This window comes from Haliotis rufescens, unplaced genomic scaffold, assembly GCF_023055435.1.
Source record: "Haliotis rufescens isolate VD_foot unplaced genomic scaffold, xgHalRufe1.0.p SCAF_5, whole genome shotgun sequence".
In the NCBI taxonomy this organism is placed as follows: domain Eukaryota; kingdom Metazoa; phylum Mollusca; class Gastropoda; order Lepetellida; family Haliotidae; genus Haliotis; species Haliotis rufescens.
The window spans coordinates 20,138,487-20,157,008 of record NW_025964223.1 but is presented as its reverse complement, the minus strand read 5'-3'; the positions used below and the strand labels follow the sequence as shown (position 1 = coordinate 20,157,008).

The window sequence follows — 18,522 nt, the reverse complement described above, 5'->3', positions numbered from 1 at the left end:
CGTTTGCTTGCGTTACCCCCAGGTTTAATATCCCTGTGTTATTTAACTGCCTGCCGTGCAGGAGAAGCCATTGTGTAATTGAAAGGGATAAAATCAGTGGCAGAAAGGCAATCTAGTTTACGTCAGTCTGCAGCACATCAACTGTCATATTTGTCTGCCCCATACTGGAGTAGAGGACATATTGACATTTTCTTGGCAAGGGAACTGAGGCAACAAGATTTCTTGAGGACAGCTTTTTTCCTAGCCAAATAACATGCATGAAAAGATGAAAGATGTGTTTATATTGGGAATAAATTACACCTCTTGTAAATATATTCAGGCTTTGAATTATCCTAACTGATGTAAAAAGACTTTGAGAGAAAGAAAACAAATTAAATGTTCCATCCAACCGATATTTACCTGTTGGGCACAACACAGTGTCTCTATGCTAGTTACAATGTCAATGGTAAACATGTTTTGCGTCTGAAGAGAAATAATTACAGTGCAACCAACCCCTTATGTGTATTGACTGAATACCTTGTGTTTCTTCAAAGATAATCATATTCTGGTTTCAAAATAAATCTTCTGGGCCCCGTTCCACAAAGTGATCTTAGCGCTAAGTTGATCGTAACTCCCATTCTTTAACACTGACTTACAACAATCGTAGCGCAAGATCGCTTTGTGGAACGGGGCCCTGGTGACCAGGAGGTGACATTAAACAGAAATGGTGTATCATGTATGATTTTTAAGTAGTTCGGAATTTAATACAGGGTTAAGATTAAGCATTTTGTAATCAGAACACTTTGTTGTTTAATGCCGCATTCAGCAATATTCCAGCTGTATGACGGAGGCCTGTAAATAGACTGGACCGAATAACCCAGTGACAGACACGAGTATCGGTCTACGCAATACTGTATTTTCTGATCCCTTCTGTGAAAACGAGACAAAGGGCACGCTACCAGACGCGATCGATCTGGGCAGATATTTGTACAAATAGTTACATACATCATGGTGACATCTTAATACATATACAAAGTCTACATCTCCTGATTACCAGCTGGTCGCTGCCACAATGGTCGTCGGTGTGCAATGTCTCTAGCTGGGTAGCATGTCTTGTGTCCTTTGACCAGCAACAACTAGAATTGCAGGAGATCTTGCAGATGGAATATGGACTGTTGTGATCCAATCACATGCAGCACCAGTCAGCAAGGCTGACCACCCAATCCTGTCGCCTCTTACAACAAGCATGGGTTGCTGAAGTCTGAACACTTTTTGAGTGAACTGTTTCCATGACAATCTACTCAGAAACACCTCTTGAGAGCCTCCCAGCCCTGCCATGTATGTGCAGAAATACCCTGCTGTATCTATTACAGATCTGTTCATTTGAAGGTGTTACTGATACATTACAACATTAGCTCATCATGAAACAAAGGGGCGACTAACAAATCTAAGAAAAACAAAATACTTCAGCTGAGAAAATGAAAGAGGTGATTAAAACTGGAAGCATTTGACAACATAAGAATAACCAATCAAATATTCGCAAAACATGAGTCAGGAATATATATATCATATAGCCCGCATCCTTCATTATCCTGGGTATAATATCGCTATTCTACTTTGACAAATACCCTGGAACCATTGTAATGTCGCCATCTCCATCTTGCCTATCTGTTACTGGGTATAGATGTTCTCCTGCAAGAGCAATTTGATTGGATGGCTATATTTGGCGTTCTGCCTTTCGAATGGAGCTCAAACGAAGCCAGGGTATTTATCAACATAAAATGGAGAGAGCATGCCCTGGATCACCGAGGATGATAGTCCATGTCCATTACAGCATCAAAGTTGTAAAACAGTAACATAAAATAATATATCAACTCTTGGACAAACAACAAAAATACATATCTACACAACCAACAAGCCAGGAAGAAATCAGGATACATAAGTTTACGTAACTGTCTTCATCATACTTGTTGCATCTTCCATAATGCAAAATATTTCCATTGTCACTATTTCTTCTGAAAGTTAAACCTCGATTGTAAACCCCACATATTTGTTATCAACCTCATCCACAAAACTTTCTACTTTATCACAGACAGATATGAATATAATATAACTCATGTGAGCACTTTTGAGGTCTACACAGATGAGAAGCAAGTTACGATTACTTTTTACCGACAGTCACGGACACTTTGTCAAAGTCTGATCAACCCCATTGTAAATACTTCACGGGTATGTATACACTGTCTTACACCATCACCTGTGTGTATGGCTTCTTTTTGGCATAGTGATGTGGGTCTATTAATCGTCAGCTATTGAGATGATGTCATGTATGAGTCACGGAAGTCACATGACACCTATTCCTTGCATGAACTTTGTGCACACCAACACTGCCTGATACTGAAGCAGTGTGTAGACCAGACACCTCCAGGCACATATTACACTCGCATTGACATTGACAAAGCAGCCATACGCATTCACGGGTGATGAGTGAGTGATGAGTTGGGTTTAACGCCGCTTTTAACAGTATTCCGGTTATATCGCGGCGTGTCAGCTTAATGTGGGAAGAAAGCCCGAAGTGATGCAGGTCTCAGACGTTTACCACTTCGGCGAAACCCACGAGCACGGGTATGGTGCTGACAAACCTAGAAACATAATCGGGGCGAACCAGGATTCGAACCCACAATCATAGGTTTCTGGCCTACCCAAGGGATGCAACTCTTCACAGCGAATCATGTGCCCCCTCGTGGGTGATGGAGGAATATACAGGACACAAACCTGTGAAGAATTGACGATGCCCATGCTTCAGTTTCTCGCATCTGTCATTTCAAACAATTCAATATTCTCTGCATAAATCAATATGCTGAACCAATATCAAACATTTTTCTCAATGCAAAAACAATTTTCTAACAAGCAGTCACAGAATAAAATCATTTTTGGTGGGTACGATCACAACACAATTGATGGAGTGTTCGAAATTGATGTGTCCTGAAGTCCTTGAGGTTTGCTCCTATAGTATCAACATACATCATTAGGATTATGACGAGGACCTCATGACTTTCATGAGTAATATCGAACACTGTGATGGATACCAATTAACATAAAAAACAGGTTTGTTCAAGCCAAATATGATCAAAGCTGATGAAAGCAAGAGTCTGGTATGGAATGTACCGTTGTAAATTTCAATCAGGGAGCACACATTTGATTTCTAGGGGGAGGGGGGAAAGATTTTTTAAATGAATATTTACTTAAATGAATAGTTTGTTTTGTAGAAAATGTAATTTTTGTGTGTAAATAGTGAAAATGAATAGATTCTTTGATGGTGCTCAGTGAATAAATAGTTTATTGGATATAACAGGGGTAAAAAATAGATTTTCTAAAAATTAAATTTCCAATCCTCCCCATTCCAAGAAAATGAATGCTCCCTAACAAGCCAACAATCCCTTTTGATAATCAGCAGTAAAGAAGAAAATGTATAGCTTCTTAAAAGAACCAAGATTAACATTGAACAATACAGAGAATGCTCATGGGGTGACATAAAACCATTACACCGTTATTCAACACTTGATCCCACGTCCCATGTATGTACAGGTTCTATGTTAGAGAGTTGGCCTCCTGCTCTATCTGCTTCAGAATCTCCTTTTCCAGGTCGTCATCCTCTAGATCAGCCCCCTCATTTACCATCTCATACTCCTGGAGTTCCTGTTGGAGCTCCTTCTCCCACTGGGGTATCTCCTCGCCTGGAAAACAGAGAGAGAGAGGGGTTAGAATGAAGACTGTTATCTGTCCACCATCTCACTCACTCCAGGAGATCTTCTGGAGATCCTCCTACTGGAGCATCTCCTCACCTAGAAAACAGAGAGAGAGAGGGGGGTTAGAATCTAGACTGTTATATGTCCACCATCTCACTCACTCCAGGAGATCTTCTGGAGATCCTCCTACTGGGGTATCTCCTTGCTTAGAAAACAGAGAGAGGGGGGGGGGGGGTAGAATCAAGACTGTCATCTGTCCAACATCTCACTCACTCCAGGAGATCAGGGAGAGCAGAGGGAGGGAGAGAGATAAAAGGGGAGTAGTACCAAGACTCTCTGTTAGATCACTCCAAGACCATCTCTTGGCCTAGGAGTTCCTTCCCCCACTGCAAGTGAGAGAATGTGAGTCATCATGGGGTTCATGGAGGTAATGTCAAAGAGTCAACTTGATTAGGTCCTTGCATACCCTTGCACAAATATTTCTGATCTACCAACTAGTGAAGCACTTGTCATAATTTCCCCAGATATTGCAGACCTACAAAACGACATCCAACCAAATACTAAAGCACTGTTAGGCACACAAAAAAAATCCAACACTTTGCATCACATATATTAAAAGCATATACAAGTAGTAGTTTGTATCTACTATTTAGAATGATGATGGGGACGCAACAGTGTAGGCAAAGGTAAGTGCTGCACACTTGGTTCATGTGTAGGAAACGCATACACAGCAAAAAACATATAAAAGCCACAAAACCTTTCCAACAAATAATTCCATTCACCTAAAAATATATTTTTTTAAAAATGACAAAACTTGAACACGACTATGCAATATATTGATGTTCAGCATAGATTCAAATTAAAATGTTTCCTTATTTGGCAATCAGCTTCTACTCACATATAACACGTAAAGGATTAAAGCAAGGATTAAAGCAAGGATTAACAGTGGACTCGAAGCCACCAACTCAGACACCTCCTAGTTTAGATATAAGCTCCATATCCCACAAAAGGATAGGGGGTTGGTGTGGCATAAAGATAATGTAAGGGAGTATGAGTATAGGGTGAGAAAGCACAAGCTCAAGATTACAGTCCACTGTATGGTGATAAGGTCATGACAAATTAATCATCAGATTTTCATCCCCATCCATCTCACTACAAGACACCAATCATGTGTACCAGTAGTATCATTTTATAATACCCCAGTGCCACAGATGAAGACAACTGCTCTTGTGTTCTTTACTTTAAGAAATACACCTCTGTACTCATGCGACACATAAATAAATAAATAAATAAATAAATAAATAAATAAATAAATAAATAAATTTAAAGAATAAATTAAAAAAATAAATTAAAAAAATTAATTAAAAAAATAAAATGATTTAAAAAACCCTTAAAAAAACTAACTAACTAGAATAAATAAATAAATAAATAAATAAATAAATAAACACAGTGCATCTTACCCGATACTGAAAATCCCTTACACTTCACATTTTTGACAAATTTGAATGAAATTCTAATAATTAATACATTGTGGTTTTACCGAGACCACTGTAGGACCATAAAGGTTGAAGATAGGACATAAAAAAGCATGCACCTTTCTCGGCAGTCATGTCAGGGGGCACCTGAGTTAGGTGAAGATACTGAGCAAAACCAACTGAAAATATACAAAAATGAACAAAACAATAACAAAACATCACAACAAAAATCCTTCAGCATACAGGAGACTCTTGCTGAAAGGAAACCTATCATCAAGGATGTGTTCCTCAACTTCTTCCCTACTGATGACGTCCCCCAGAACCATCTTGTTGGTTACTTGGTGAGAGTAGCAGTGTTAGAAGCAAGAGGGATAGAACCACCAGACAACCAGGTAAATGATAGTGCCCAAATGTTTGACCATAAAAAAAAAGAAACTGTGGAAATCAAGACTATCCCAGCCACCAAAGCAGCTGATGAGCTGCGCAATTGTCTAACACCACCTCTGTGTCAGGTTCAGTTGGGAGCCACTACATCCTACCTATCATTCGTGGAGGTCTACTTCTACTGAGACATTGCTGGAATGATGACCTTGAAGTACGCACAGAAACTGGTTACACAGATACTGGTTACACAGATACTGGTTACACAGATACTGGTTACATACATACTGGTTACAGAGATACTGGTTACACAGATACTGGTTACACAGATACTGGTTACACAGATACTGGTTACATACATACTGGTTACAGAGATACTGGTTACACAGATACTGGTTACACAGATACTGGTTACACACATACTGGTTACAGAGATACTGGTTACACAATACTGGTTACACAGATACTGGTTACACAGATACTGGTTACATACATACTGGTTACAGAGATACTGGTTACACAGATACTGGTTACACAGATACTGGTTACACAGATACTGGTTACATACATACTGGTTACAGAGATACTGGTTACAGAGATACTGGTTACACAGATACTGGTTACACAGATACTGGTTACAGAGATACCGGTTACACAGATACTGTTACATATACATGTATACTGGTTACACAGATACTGGTTACACAGATACTGGTTACACAGATACTGGTTACACAGATACTAGTTACACTACTGTTTTAGTGAACAAGCCAAGATATTGCATGAATATTACCTGAAGCACTTAAAACCCTACTGTTTTAGTTAACAAGACAAGATATTGCATGGATATTACCTGAAGCACTTAAATGCCTACTGTTTTAGTTAACAAGACAAGATATTGCATGAATATTACCTGAAGCACTTAAATGCCTACTGTTTTAGTTAACAAGCAGTGAGACTACGAGCGGAACTATTGGTTCTCCCAACTGAAAGTGACACAAGCAGGATGAGCACCAGCATGTTGGGAAGGTCCCAGGTGTGAGTGGATGGATGTCCCTGCTTGTCTTACCTACTGCTTCATTTCCATCAGCTCCTCCATCAGCTCCTTCTCCCACTCCTCACTATCCACATCATCATCATCATCATCATGATGGTCTGAAGCATGACACCCAGAACCACCTAAGCATGCAACTCAGCTCAGCGTTTATTAACACACCTCCCTCCACCATTGGCACTGTCTTGAGTACTATGGTGTGAGTGGATTCCTTTATAATCCCGGGGCAAATCTTGCTCTTTTGACTAGTCAAGCGGGGATGCAGCTTTTTGTAAAAGGGATGGGTGCATTTTTGATTTGGCAATTCATGTTCAGTAATCATGTAATGATGTGGAAAAAATAACACTAAATGAGTTAGTCACAGTGTTGTTATACATTTAAGTATTGAACATGCTTTGAAAAGGTGTGCAAACCCCCCTTCTGAATCTGTGAATACTGGATAAGATGGACATTGACCCAAACTGCATCTAGCTGGTCTCTACCTACCATCGTCAGGCAAAAGATATCTGACATGACACAATCCAACAGATCTTGACATACTTTTAGAACAGACACAAGATATCTGATGTGCCACAATTGAGCAGATCACTGCCTACCATCGTCATACAAAAGATATCTGGCGTGACACAATCCAACAGATCTTGACATACTTCTAGAACAGACACAAGATATCTGATGTGCCACAATTGAGCAGATCACTGCCTACCATCATCAGACAAAAGATATCTGACATGACACAACTTGAAGTCTCGACCTACCTTCTTTAGAGTCGGCCTCCTTCTTGTCCTCCCCGACCCCGAGCTGTTTCATCTCCTTCCTGATGTCCTCCTCACTCAACTCATCAGCATTGAAAGCATCACTGACAAACTCATTGTCAGCTGGGGGGCTCTCTGGGGGGAGGTCCTCCACCTTATCAGCAGCCTCCGCAGGAACTGTCTTCGGGGAACTCGAGTCTGGAAGAGGAGAGATATTCTCATAGTTACAGCACAGACAGTTGATCATAAACCCTTGGTTTTCTCTGATCCAAACTATTTCACTTTAACCTTTAGCCTGCTGAATTGTTTTCACACTTCTTAGCCCTGCCTGCTGGATTAAGTTTAGCATAAGGCGCTCTAAAGAGGGTGGGTGATTTCAAACAGTCAGTGCTTCATTTTACAAGGGCCAATTGAAGAAATATTTTGCACACTTATTCCTGAAAGAAAAATACACATTACTATGTAACACATTCCTGATGTTTTCAATCATTCCAAGGTTAAGACCAAGATTTGTAAATTTTCGTGATCTTGCCTGAATTCCGTTATTGAAGGTGGTTTACGTTGCATGTTAGCAACCTTTTTAAATCGTTAAATTTGTGCAAATCTATTTCAATAATCAGATCTCCGATATCTTAATTATAACTGAGTATAAATTTGACAGTAGCAACACAGCTAGTGACACACTCTGTCGAACTGGTTCGACAGTAGCATTGAGAGCTTATATAAGAGATGATAATATATTAAGAGATGTTGAATTTATGTCCATTTTAATGACAAAATGAACACATATGATCGTTTCCTTTTAAATTAATCCAATTGAAATCAGATCTTAGAGCTTGTTACTGCTACACATAGATCTGTGGACATACCATTACAGGTCACGCCAGAATGACCTTTCATTCGACCATTCGCTCGTGAAAGTGATAGTCCGAATGTGTTTTCTAATTATGCAACCATGGAAATGTTTGCACAAGGCATTCTGAACAACAGCTAGAGGCTGTACGACGGACGGTCAAAATCATCATCTATCGCTTGCTTCAATGGGTTAACATCTGAACTAAAGGAACTTTCATAGCCTGTGGGAAGTACTGCCATGCAACCTCAGCAATCTATTAGATTTTCCGACCCGTGAAGATTCCGGGGTAGAATAGGTCTTCAGCAACCCATGCTTGCCGTAAAAGGTGACTATGCTTGTCGTAAAAGGCGACTAACGGGATCGGTTGGTCAGGCTCGCTGACTTGGTTGAAGCATGTCATCGATCCCAATTGCGTGGATCGATGCTCATGATATCGATCACTGGATTGTCTGGTCCAGACTTGATTATTTACAGACCGCCGGCATATAGCTGGAATATTGCTGAGTGCGGCTTTAAACAAAAAACCAACCAACCAACCTGAATTTTCCTTTGTTCAGTTTTCAAATTTTCAATAAAGATCTTTGTCAACTTTGTTAATTTCAGAGCTTAGTCGGGAATGAAAGTGCCAAATTTAAAACTAGTGCCATAAAGTTTGAGAAAGCTGCTTTCTGATTGGCTAATATCAACTTCCTGTCCATTGGTCAGTCAAAGTACATGAAAGGTCATTCTGACATGACCTGTCTCAGATCTTTGTGTAGAGATAGATTTAGTGAGATTGATTGTTAATAATTAATGTTGGTTATATAGTTGTCTTGCAAGATAATATATTTTCATACAACAAATTTATATCATTATCTAACTAATAATGTCTAATAAACATAAAAGTAAAAGATCAGGTCTGCTAGACACATTAGCATCAAAGAAGTGATAAGCCATATGAAAGAACCTCAATTTAATGTCACCTAATGTGAAGTCTAATCCGGGGAAATGCATTAAGCCTTGAACACATGTAACACACAGGGAGGGTCAATATCAAACTGACAGCCATAAAGTAGTACTTGTGGGACACCAATGAATAACAATTATCCCTAAAACTGGCATTAATACATAGTCCCCACAACACATACCAAGAGTCATCAGAACATGACAAATCCCCCGGCCCCACAATAGCAAGGGCACCACTTCAGCCCTTGGTAAATACATGTACCAAGTTTGGATGAAAAATCTATCACGGTTTTCAAGTAATGCTCCGGAAACGAAATATGGATGGATAGATGGATCAGATGATGACTATATCCCCCGCCAGAAGGATAAAAATATATTGATTATTGACCAGCAAATTTATGTCTTACATCACATACTTATACCATCATCACTACCCACACAAGCTTCCTAATGACTCCAATGTGTGAAGCCCATTTGTGGCGTCCTCCGCTGTGATATTACTTAGGGCTGTTACAATTCACTTGTGTATTCGGTGAATTGAATCAGACCCATTCATGAATTGAATTCGTTATTCGTGGCCACTAGAATCAAATATGCAATCATGTGCATTTACATACCCTGTACCCAATAATAATATTCATAAGAACATATCATATGCATAGATGTCTTCAAAAGACAACACTCTTATAATAATTAATTTGACTGTATTTTGGTCACTGGTCATTGTCGCATATAGGCAGATACTAGAACCTGGATAAGTGCAATATATCAATGTATAATATATTAATAATTAACAAACCATGTCAAATAATATATGTTGTTATTGTTCCACTGAACATAAACAATACGTCAACTGCTGACATGTTATGATATTCGTGAATTAATATTCGTATTCGTTACCCTATATTCATGATACGAATTGTATTCGCCTCATAGTGTATTCGTTGCAGCCCAAAGATTACTGGAATATCGCTAAAACTTTTAGTAAAAGTGGCGTAAAACCATTCTCACTCACTCCTGATGACGACATGCCTTAACTAAAGCATATACATAACATAAGAAAAAATTTCATTTTCCGAAAGGCTAACCCAAGCCAAAATGGAACTTGCATAATCTGAAACGACAGTAAAAGTTTTCAAAGAAATGCAAATGACTGCATGGGCTCCAATCCCCAAACCAGGAAAAATATGCAAGCTGTTTAAAGACTGCATTTACACCATGCCTCGTGACTCCAATTTTTTACACCAGCAATTAGGTTAATTATCCCACGTTAAATCTCACAGACAGAGCCAGGACAGACACAATCGAGTTGCCAGCCAGCAATGTCAGCTATCTTGCACCTTGATGTATTTCATCAGTTTATTTTGATTTTCTGTCTGCACTGTCTAGACGAGTGGCTCGACTGGGCTGCATAATATAGACAGATCTTGTTACAAGCTTAACGTTGGACAATTACCCAGCATTCATTATGCATGCTATCATTAGCTTTTTGCAACTTCTTTAAAGGCAGAATGACTGCATGACTGCTTGATAAGTACCCACAAATTTCGGTCTACAGATTACTAAAAATAGATATAAATATTCATAGAAGATGGGACACAGAAAAGCTTGATATTCTTGAAATAATTCTTTTCAGAAATCAAGATTAGGAGGAACTTGTTAGCTCATATGGGTAATTACTTGATAAAAGCCCAGGCCATAACTTGTTACCATATTAATGAATCTATGTTTGTGAATGATGCCTAAAAGATAAAAAATCCATAATTTCATGACAGGTTTGCCTCCTTATAATCCAAGGGTTGAAATTAGTCACAGGAATATAGTTTTTGTGTGTCTATTAGTCATTGCAGGCATATTTATAAATACCTCCTCATACTGTAAAAATGTGGGAATCAAACCCAGGCCTGCTGAATGACAAGCAAATACACTGACCATTGTGCTACTGTGATGGTGATTAAGTGAGTGAGTGACTTGTTTTTAAAGCCTCTTTGAACAGCATGTACCAGTTATATCACGGCGTGTCAGCTTGATGTGGGAGGAAAGCCTGAAGAGATGCAGTTCTCAGATGTTTACCACTTTGGTGAAATCCACAAGCACGGGTATGGTGCTGACAAACCGAGAAACAGAATCAGGGATTCAAACTCACGATCATAGGTTTCACAATCCAGTGATTGACACAATTGGGATATGACATGCATCAACCAAGTCAGCGAGTTTGACTACCAGATCCTGTTTGTCACTACTAATGACAAGCATGGGTTGCTGAAGACCAATTCCAACCCGGATCTTCACGGAGGTTCTCAACTGTTATGCCTGTTGGACGCAATAGTTTGCGGTAAAACTCTCTTAAAAGTCATTTTGGAAATGTTTTGTAAATTTATCATCATTTATTTCTTGTGTTAGCCAGCTGACAAATATTACTGACTGACGGTAAAGTGAAATTGTTCTGATCACCATTTTGCCAGCAAATGAATCAAAGAATCGTAAGAAGCGTTTCCTATAATAACTGTCCAGAACACCAGGATTCCGGACATACAGGGTCTGGACTGACATGGTTAAAATGTACAAGTTCTAACGAGAATCATAAAATGACTCATTTGTCTGAACGTAACTACAAACAATGCTGTGTTATAGCCATTACATTACCAAACAATAAACAAATCTATCAAGGAAAACTATTTGGAAACAAAATAAACATGATGAAAACAAATGAAAATATATTGTATGTGAGAACCATAGAGATCATAATGACACAACTGAATGTTATATCTATATCGAATTTCAAATTATGTTAGAAAACAGATGCTAGTAAATTTCATCATCTGTACAGTAAAAACCCAGACCGTCTCTACATTGATTTCAGTGAAATCTCGTGACTGAGTGACAATACCGACATTGATTATTTCCAAGTATAGATCCTGGGTAACATACTGCTGCCCTACTTCTAGACATGTCATTTCACATATGTTCGGTGGGGTGAGGCTGCGTGATTATCAGGATCGTAATATAACAGTAAATATTGTTCACAAGCATGCTGACAGTGGTCATTTGTGTGAGCAGCAGGTGTTGATCATCTGTGTGTTTGTGTTTGTGTGTTTGTGTTTGTGTTTGTGTGTGTGTGTGTGTGTGTGTGTGTGTGTGTGTGTGTGTGTGAGTGCGCGTGTGTAAGTGCATTTGTGTGTAAGTGTGCATGTGTGGTAGAGGTATGTATGTGTTAAAAAACCCAACTAACCACAACAAACATCAACATACGAAACCATTCCTGAAGAGAGAGCAAATTGAAGAACCTTTTCGTCTAACAGATTCTCTTATCATTATGTCAAATTAATTTTTGTGAAATAAAACAAAATGCACCTTAATACTTGCATATAATAACCAGCCATCAGGCCTCATATATGTATATTCTACCACAAGAAACATGCTACCATTTACCCCTCCTGATAACATAAATATTTACAACATTTTATTCTGAGAGGCAATTACTGGAGCTAACCTAACGACACTCAACGTATTACGTTCCGAATTTGCTGTGAAAGAAATGAGTCCAAAATCTAAAATTATGTTGCACATGTTCAGTTTGAACAATGTCAGGCAGCCATTAAACCGGGAGTGGGACATATCCTACAGCGAAACATATTTCATAATGTCAACCGAAACCAGATACAGCTGTCACCTTGGGTCAAGGCCACTTGATAAATAAGGAAAACTCAGACTGAATGTAAGTTAATGAATGCAGGGTAGAAGGTCGCTGGTGTAAGCTGACTTAAGCTGTATCTGTGCGAGGAAAATCACACTCGAGAGTCTTGAGTTGGCAGGGTTTTATTGTCAAAATATTGGGTCCCACTTCAACAAATCTGGTTCATTTCCAATTTCCGAAAGGCCTTGAGTTGGTAACATCCGTCATATTGCCAGCCGAAGCCGAATTTTTAATGGTAGTCGTCCATGCCGGTATGAGGTTTTGATACTTAAATTGTCAAGTAAGCTTTGTAACAAGTGAATGCTCAACGCTTTTAATGTCGGCTTCATTTCTGAAAGTCATCACTGTATGCTTCTACTGTGAACAGGTCTAACATATCAGCAAGACTTGAAGAGCTTACACACAGTGGAATAGTCATCGACTAATTATTTGGGTTAGCACACATGACATTGATGAGTTCTCATTTCCTGACAAGCTTTCAGCAAAACTAAGCAACACCTCCCCAATACTGGGGAATTTCCTAAAGACCTATTTTATTTCACTATTCTTTCAACTAATGCAGCATTGAATCAAACGAAATTAATTTTCAACCCTAAAAACAAGTGAACATTTTTCATTTGAAAATTATTACGTTTTGGTGAAAAGGGGAATTTTTCTGCATCCATATATCTAAGGCTAAAAAAAATAATAGTCTTGGTTCTCAGGTACGGCCCGCATCATCATAAAGTTCGCCACAAGTTTTGTTTTTATTTACATTTTTTAACAAAAAACAAAACAATCCTTAAATATTCCAAGTCCAAGGTAGTCAAATACTGTATTCCAGTACTTTACTCATCAAGGAATGCATTTAAGTAGGGAGGCCCCACATCAGGTTGATTGTACACAATTGGTTATCGAGTACACAACTGTTTATTGGTTACCGTTACATACAAGTTTGAACCGCCTGCCCGCACTATATATTCAAAAACCATTGCTTGAGAACCAATTCTTTTATTTTTTAAGCCTAAAGTAGACACTGTAAAGGTGACGTATCGTTATGGATCCTTATGCCGTTGTCAAGGAAGACTGCATCTATACCGAAACGTCGCCTTTTCAGTAATTAAAGAAATTGTTATCCATAAATTGTGTCTACTTTGTCATCCGTCAACTTCTAAGTAATGCCTATCAAACAATCCATTTATCTACTTCTGACCAAAATGTAAACAAGTGCAGTTGTAAACAAGTTTTGTTTGTTGTTTTACGCCTGAATCAGGGCCCCACTCAACGAAGCAGTCCCTGACTGTCGTAAGTCTATGAGTGAGTGAGTGAGTTGGGTTTGACGCCGCTTTTAACAGTATTACAGTTATATCGCGGCATGTCAGCCCAATGTGGGAGGAAAGCCCGAAGTGATGCAGGTCTCAGGCGTTTACCACTTCGGTGAAACCCACGAGCACGGGTATGGTGCTGACAAACCTGGAAACATAATCGGGGCGAAACGGGATTCGAACCCACAATCATAGGTTTCTGGCGTGCCCAAGGGACGCAACTCTGCACAGCGAATTGCGGCGCCTTAGACGACTGGGCAACCCGTGCCCCCCCTAAGTGTATGATAAACTATGAGAGTTATGACAAATGTAGCGCTATGATGGCTTTGTGGAACCAAGCCCAGCAATATAAAAAATAATAATAATTATAAACAATCTATCTGTTGAAGCATGTTCAAAGGCTAACACCATTACTACCCCTGTCAACGGATCAGTGTGCACTTTTATTTCTTTCTCAGCTCCCTGGGGAGTATACAACCTAAACTGCCATTAGGGCACTAGAAGGTTCACAGTCACAGTACCATCTATCCTACCCATTCACACAGGCATATTTTGAATAAAGCCACTTGCCCAAGGAGACACCACATGTGCAACATGTGCTTCAGTGCGGGGCAGGACCGAAGCCCAAGCAATTTTCCCGAGAGAGCTCTCAGGAGTCAATCTGCCGATATATTAAAACATTATCAGGGGGCCTGTAACTAATAAAGTCTGGAACAGGTAAACAAGTCGGCCCCAGCAAATATTCCATCAGGTGACACACAATCAGTCAGAGCCTAACCACCCAGTGCCCTCAACCACAAGTAAACAAGTAGTCCTTGTAGCAATAACAAGGCCAGTGATGCATCCGTGATGACATCCTCGTCAGTGTCACATTTTTGCATATTTCGCAGAGTATTTTTAATTCCACAACAAAGGTTGTTGTGTCTCTGGGAGGTAGTCACTGTGGATGTGTTGTCAGATGCAAACACACGGACATCTGTTGTGAAATCGGTGGTGTGTGACAACAATAAACCCAGCCATTATACGTTATATATCTCACACTGTGAATGGTGATGCATCTCTAATTCAGCCCTCTTGCCACAGAGCTGGTTTAACACTGATTGATATGACAATGTGTTGTCTGCTATTTGCTCGTCTACCATTGCCAGGCCATAGCCAGGCCAAATAGTTCATTTTTTCTTAAATTCAGATGTATTTCAAGTTGAAATTTTCAACATTGTATTTTGAGATTGCACTCAATGCAAAAAAATTAAACTAAGCATTAAAACCTCAATAATAATAATAATAATAATAATAATAATAATAATAATAATAATAATGTAGATAAATGTCTGCATGGGGCAAGTTTTTCGAATTTTTTATGCCTCCAAATTTTACCTCCAGGTGGGTGACATTTTCTTAAGAAGCACTTCCCATATCACAATACATGTGATATATAATGTTAATAATGTATATCTATGAGAATGCACGCTGCAAATCTTACTGCAAAAGAGTTGACAATATCCCCAGAAACATTTCCAACCTATAATTGTTTTGACAGAAGTCAGACTGTGTACCTGTACAACAAAGCTTTGTAAGATGTTTATTTGTTTGTTGTTAAAACGTTACACACAGCAATATTCCAGCCCTATAAAGGCAGCCTATGACGGTGACCTCAAATGACCAGCCCAGGTTGCCGGGAAATATAGTCTTCGAAATCTTTTATGACACAATACATTTCTCTCCTCTTAATTAAAACAAATAATTTTCCTAATGCTGACTTGCTTTTATATACTTTTTTAATGACTTGTTTTGTTTTCCTAAATACATATAATCCTCAGTCATAGCGCAGGTCAAGGTCTAGGACCATCCAGGTTAGACCGAAATCTGCATAACAATTTATGAACCGGATTTTGATTTTGTTGCGCGATTGTGATCGTTAGTCCTGCCAAAATGTAACTCCTTAATACCAGCCTAGTTGGCAAGGGTTGAAACTGGACTTTTAAAGTCAGCTCTCTTGCCTCGGGAAGATGCTCGGTGTAGCACTGTATAAGCTGTGTCGAGGGCTCCCATCACTCCTGCAGCTGAACCTGGAGTTTACGACAATGCTGGCATTAAACTTGCACCATGTGACATTGCTCAGGAGATGGGCAGAGTCTTGCCAGGCATGAATATACTGGGGCTTCAGATACTTGAGCCAAGCTGAGAGTGCACGTGGTGGAGGACATGCCCACTACTCCACTGTTGCTGTCGTGGAAGATAACATATGTGCAATGTCAGGTGAACGAGGTCTAGCAATCTGTACCTCATACACCCACTATTCTGCCATTGCTGTCATGAGAGTTTAATATGCAATGTCAGGTGAACGAGGTCTAGCAATCTGTACCTCATACACCCACTATTCTGCCATTGCTGTCATGAGAGGTAAATATGCAATGTCAGGTAAACAAGGTCTAACAAACTGCCCAGGGACACTTGAGATGCATCACAGTGATACGGACTAATGGGGCCACAGTAGGAAAATCCACAAAGTAAAGGCCAAAGGTTGAAGGCATGAATGTTTTATACCAGTCGGCTTTATTCCAGCTTTATCACAGTTTGTGAATAATGCAGAGGCTTGGCAAACAAGTAGTTGATAGCATGAGCAATCAACAACACCAAATCTGCCAAATCACTGATTAAACTGAATTTTAAAATAGGGTAGGTAGGTACACATTGTCCTGCTATGAAGGAGAACTACCATATTGTTAGCAGCATTTGGTCTTGATTTTCAATGTGTCTATATTTGTCACCAATTGTACCTCTGAATAAAACTCATGGAAAGCATCTTAAATTAAGGTCGGTCAGGCAATCCAAATTGGTTTGACTTTTTAGACCAAAGAGTGAGAATAGTTTCACATTGTCTGTTTAGCAATATTTCAGCAATATCCTGGTAGGGGACACCAGAAATAGGCTTCACACATTGTGCCCTTGTGGGGAATCGAACCTGAGCGAACGCTTTAACCACTAGGCTACCCCACTACCCATTAGGCCAAAGAAATGTGCACAGCCTTTGCACTGCTGAACACTGCAAATCATGATAAAGTCATTTAAACTGTGCACATCTTAACTACAAGCAAAATAGGTAAACACTATTAAACACGAGTACATGTCCTGCCCCCCACAAAAACTAATGCATCATTTCAATAATGACAATGAAAATCAGTCACACATTTCAAATTGATTTCCTAGCATCAATATCAAGACTTACAAGCCCTCGTAAACAACATATAGAATTACCATAATCAATAAATTACCCAGTCACGTGTTATAGCTTTAATTCAAATTGAGAACTGTTTATCAAGTTCGTATTGCACACACATGTCTTTGTGTTGCCAGTGTCACTGACAGCTATTTGCAGTGGTTCAAGTATACCACTATAGTCCCGCTTGTTGACTCACAGCCACAGACTATAACCTTGAAAAGCAGTGATTGTTGTAACCAGCCCGACCGTCCGAGACGGGTTGATTTCAACTCGGGCTGTCAGATTATCAAATCCCCCTGCACGACGGTCGGGTTATATTTCATAGGTGAAAATATTCTAAATATTTCTCGATGATAAGCATTAATTCACATGTAAAGATGAATGATAAAATGTAACCAAAAAGAAACCCCGTTAGCTTTTAGACAACCTAACATTTAGCGATGCGCTCATGCTACAAGCAATCAGTTTTCATATTTTTAATTAAATTATCCTGAGAAACATATGATTATAGTGGGCAGGCAGGTTTTGGTCAGGGCTGGCAAGTATTTCAGCTAGCCAGTCCTGTGGTCTGGCTGAATTTTTTGGGAGTTTCATACCCTGTCGTAACACTACACATCACCCTCAAACCCATTGGGATCAAAGTCAGACTCCATTTAACATATTAACTTGATTTCTTGTAGAAAAAGGTTGTTATAGCCTGGAAACAAACTGTGCATGGCACATATTGATTAAACAATGAACCAGCTATTTAACCTTTGAGAAACATTTCTGCACAGACAATTGGCACCTTAGCTGGTGAACTTGGCATTGAGAGTCAATTTCAAATCTTTGGGACCTACTATAAGTTAATTGACAAGAGTCATCAGGACATATCCCTTGGGTCAGGTGCAATTCGGAAATGGAGTTTGGCTACGAAAAACATCAAAAGGCCCCAGTTCATCAATAGACTGATCTGTATATCAAGTTTCATCAAGAAATATTCAACGGCTTTGAGTTCTGCTCCAGAAATGAGCACTACCTTCATTTTCAGTAAAGTTCAACTTGTTTTTGTTTCGTTTGATTGTTTTTTGTTTTACGCCACACTCAGCAATATTCCAGCTATAT

The 18,522-nt window shown here is 39.3% G+C and overlaps 1 protein-coding gene across 6 annotated transcripts in view; it reads right to left on the bottom strand.

Annotated features, from left to right (window-relative positions):
- Positions 1–3,433: 3,433 nt before the first annotated feature.
- LOC124138990 (synapse-associated protein 1-like) overlaps positions 3,434–18,522 on the bottom strand; it is a 58,764-nt gene continuing 43,675 nt past the window's right edge. For 2 of the 6 annotated variants that reach the window (XM_046505928.2, XM_046505930.2), the window contains 3 exons: positions 7,397–7,591; positions 5,323–5,382; positions 3,434–3,716 (listed from right to left, as the gene is read on the bottom strand). In XM_046505928.2, coding sequence (XP_046361884.2) covers positions 3,571–3,716; positions 5,323–5,382; positions 7,397–7,591 — 401 coding nt within the window. In that variant the 3' untranslated portion in view covers positions 3,434–3,570. Of the gene's footprint in view, positions 3,717–5,322; positions 5,383–6,653; positions 6,740–7,396; positions 7,592–18,522 lie in introns of all 6 variants that reach the window. The other 4 variants (XR_006861725.2, XM_046505932.2, XM_046505933.2 and 1 more) reach the window with 4 other exon arrangements.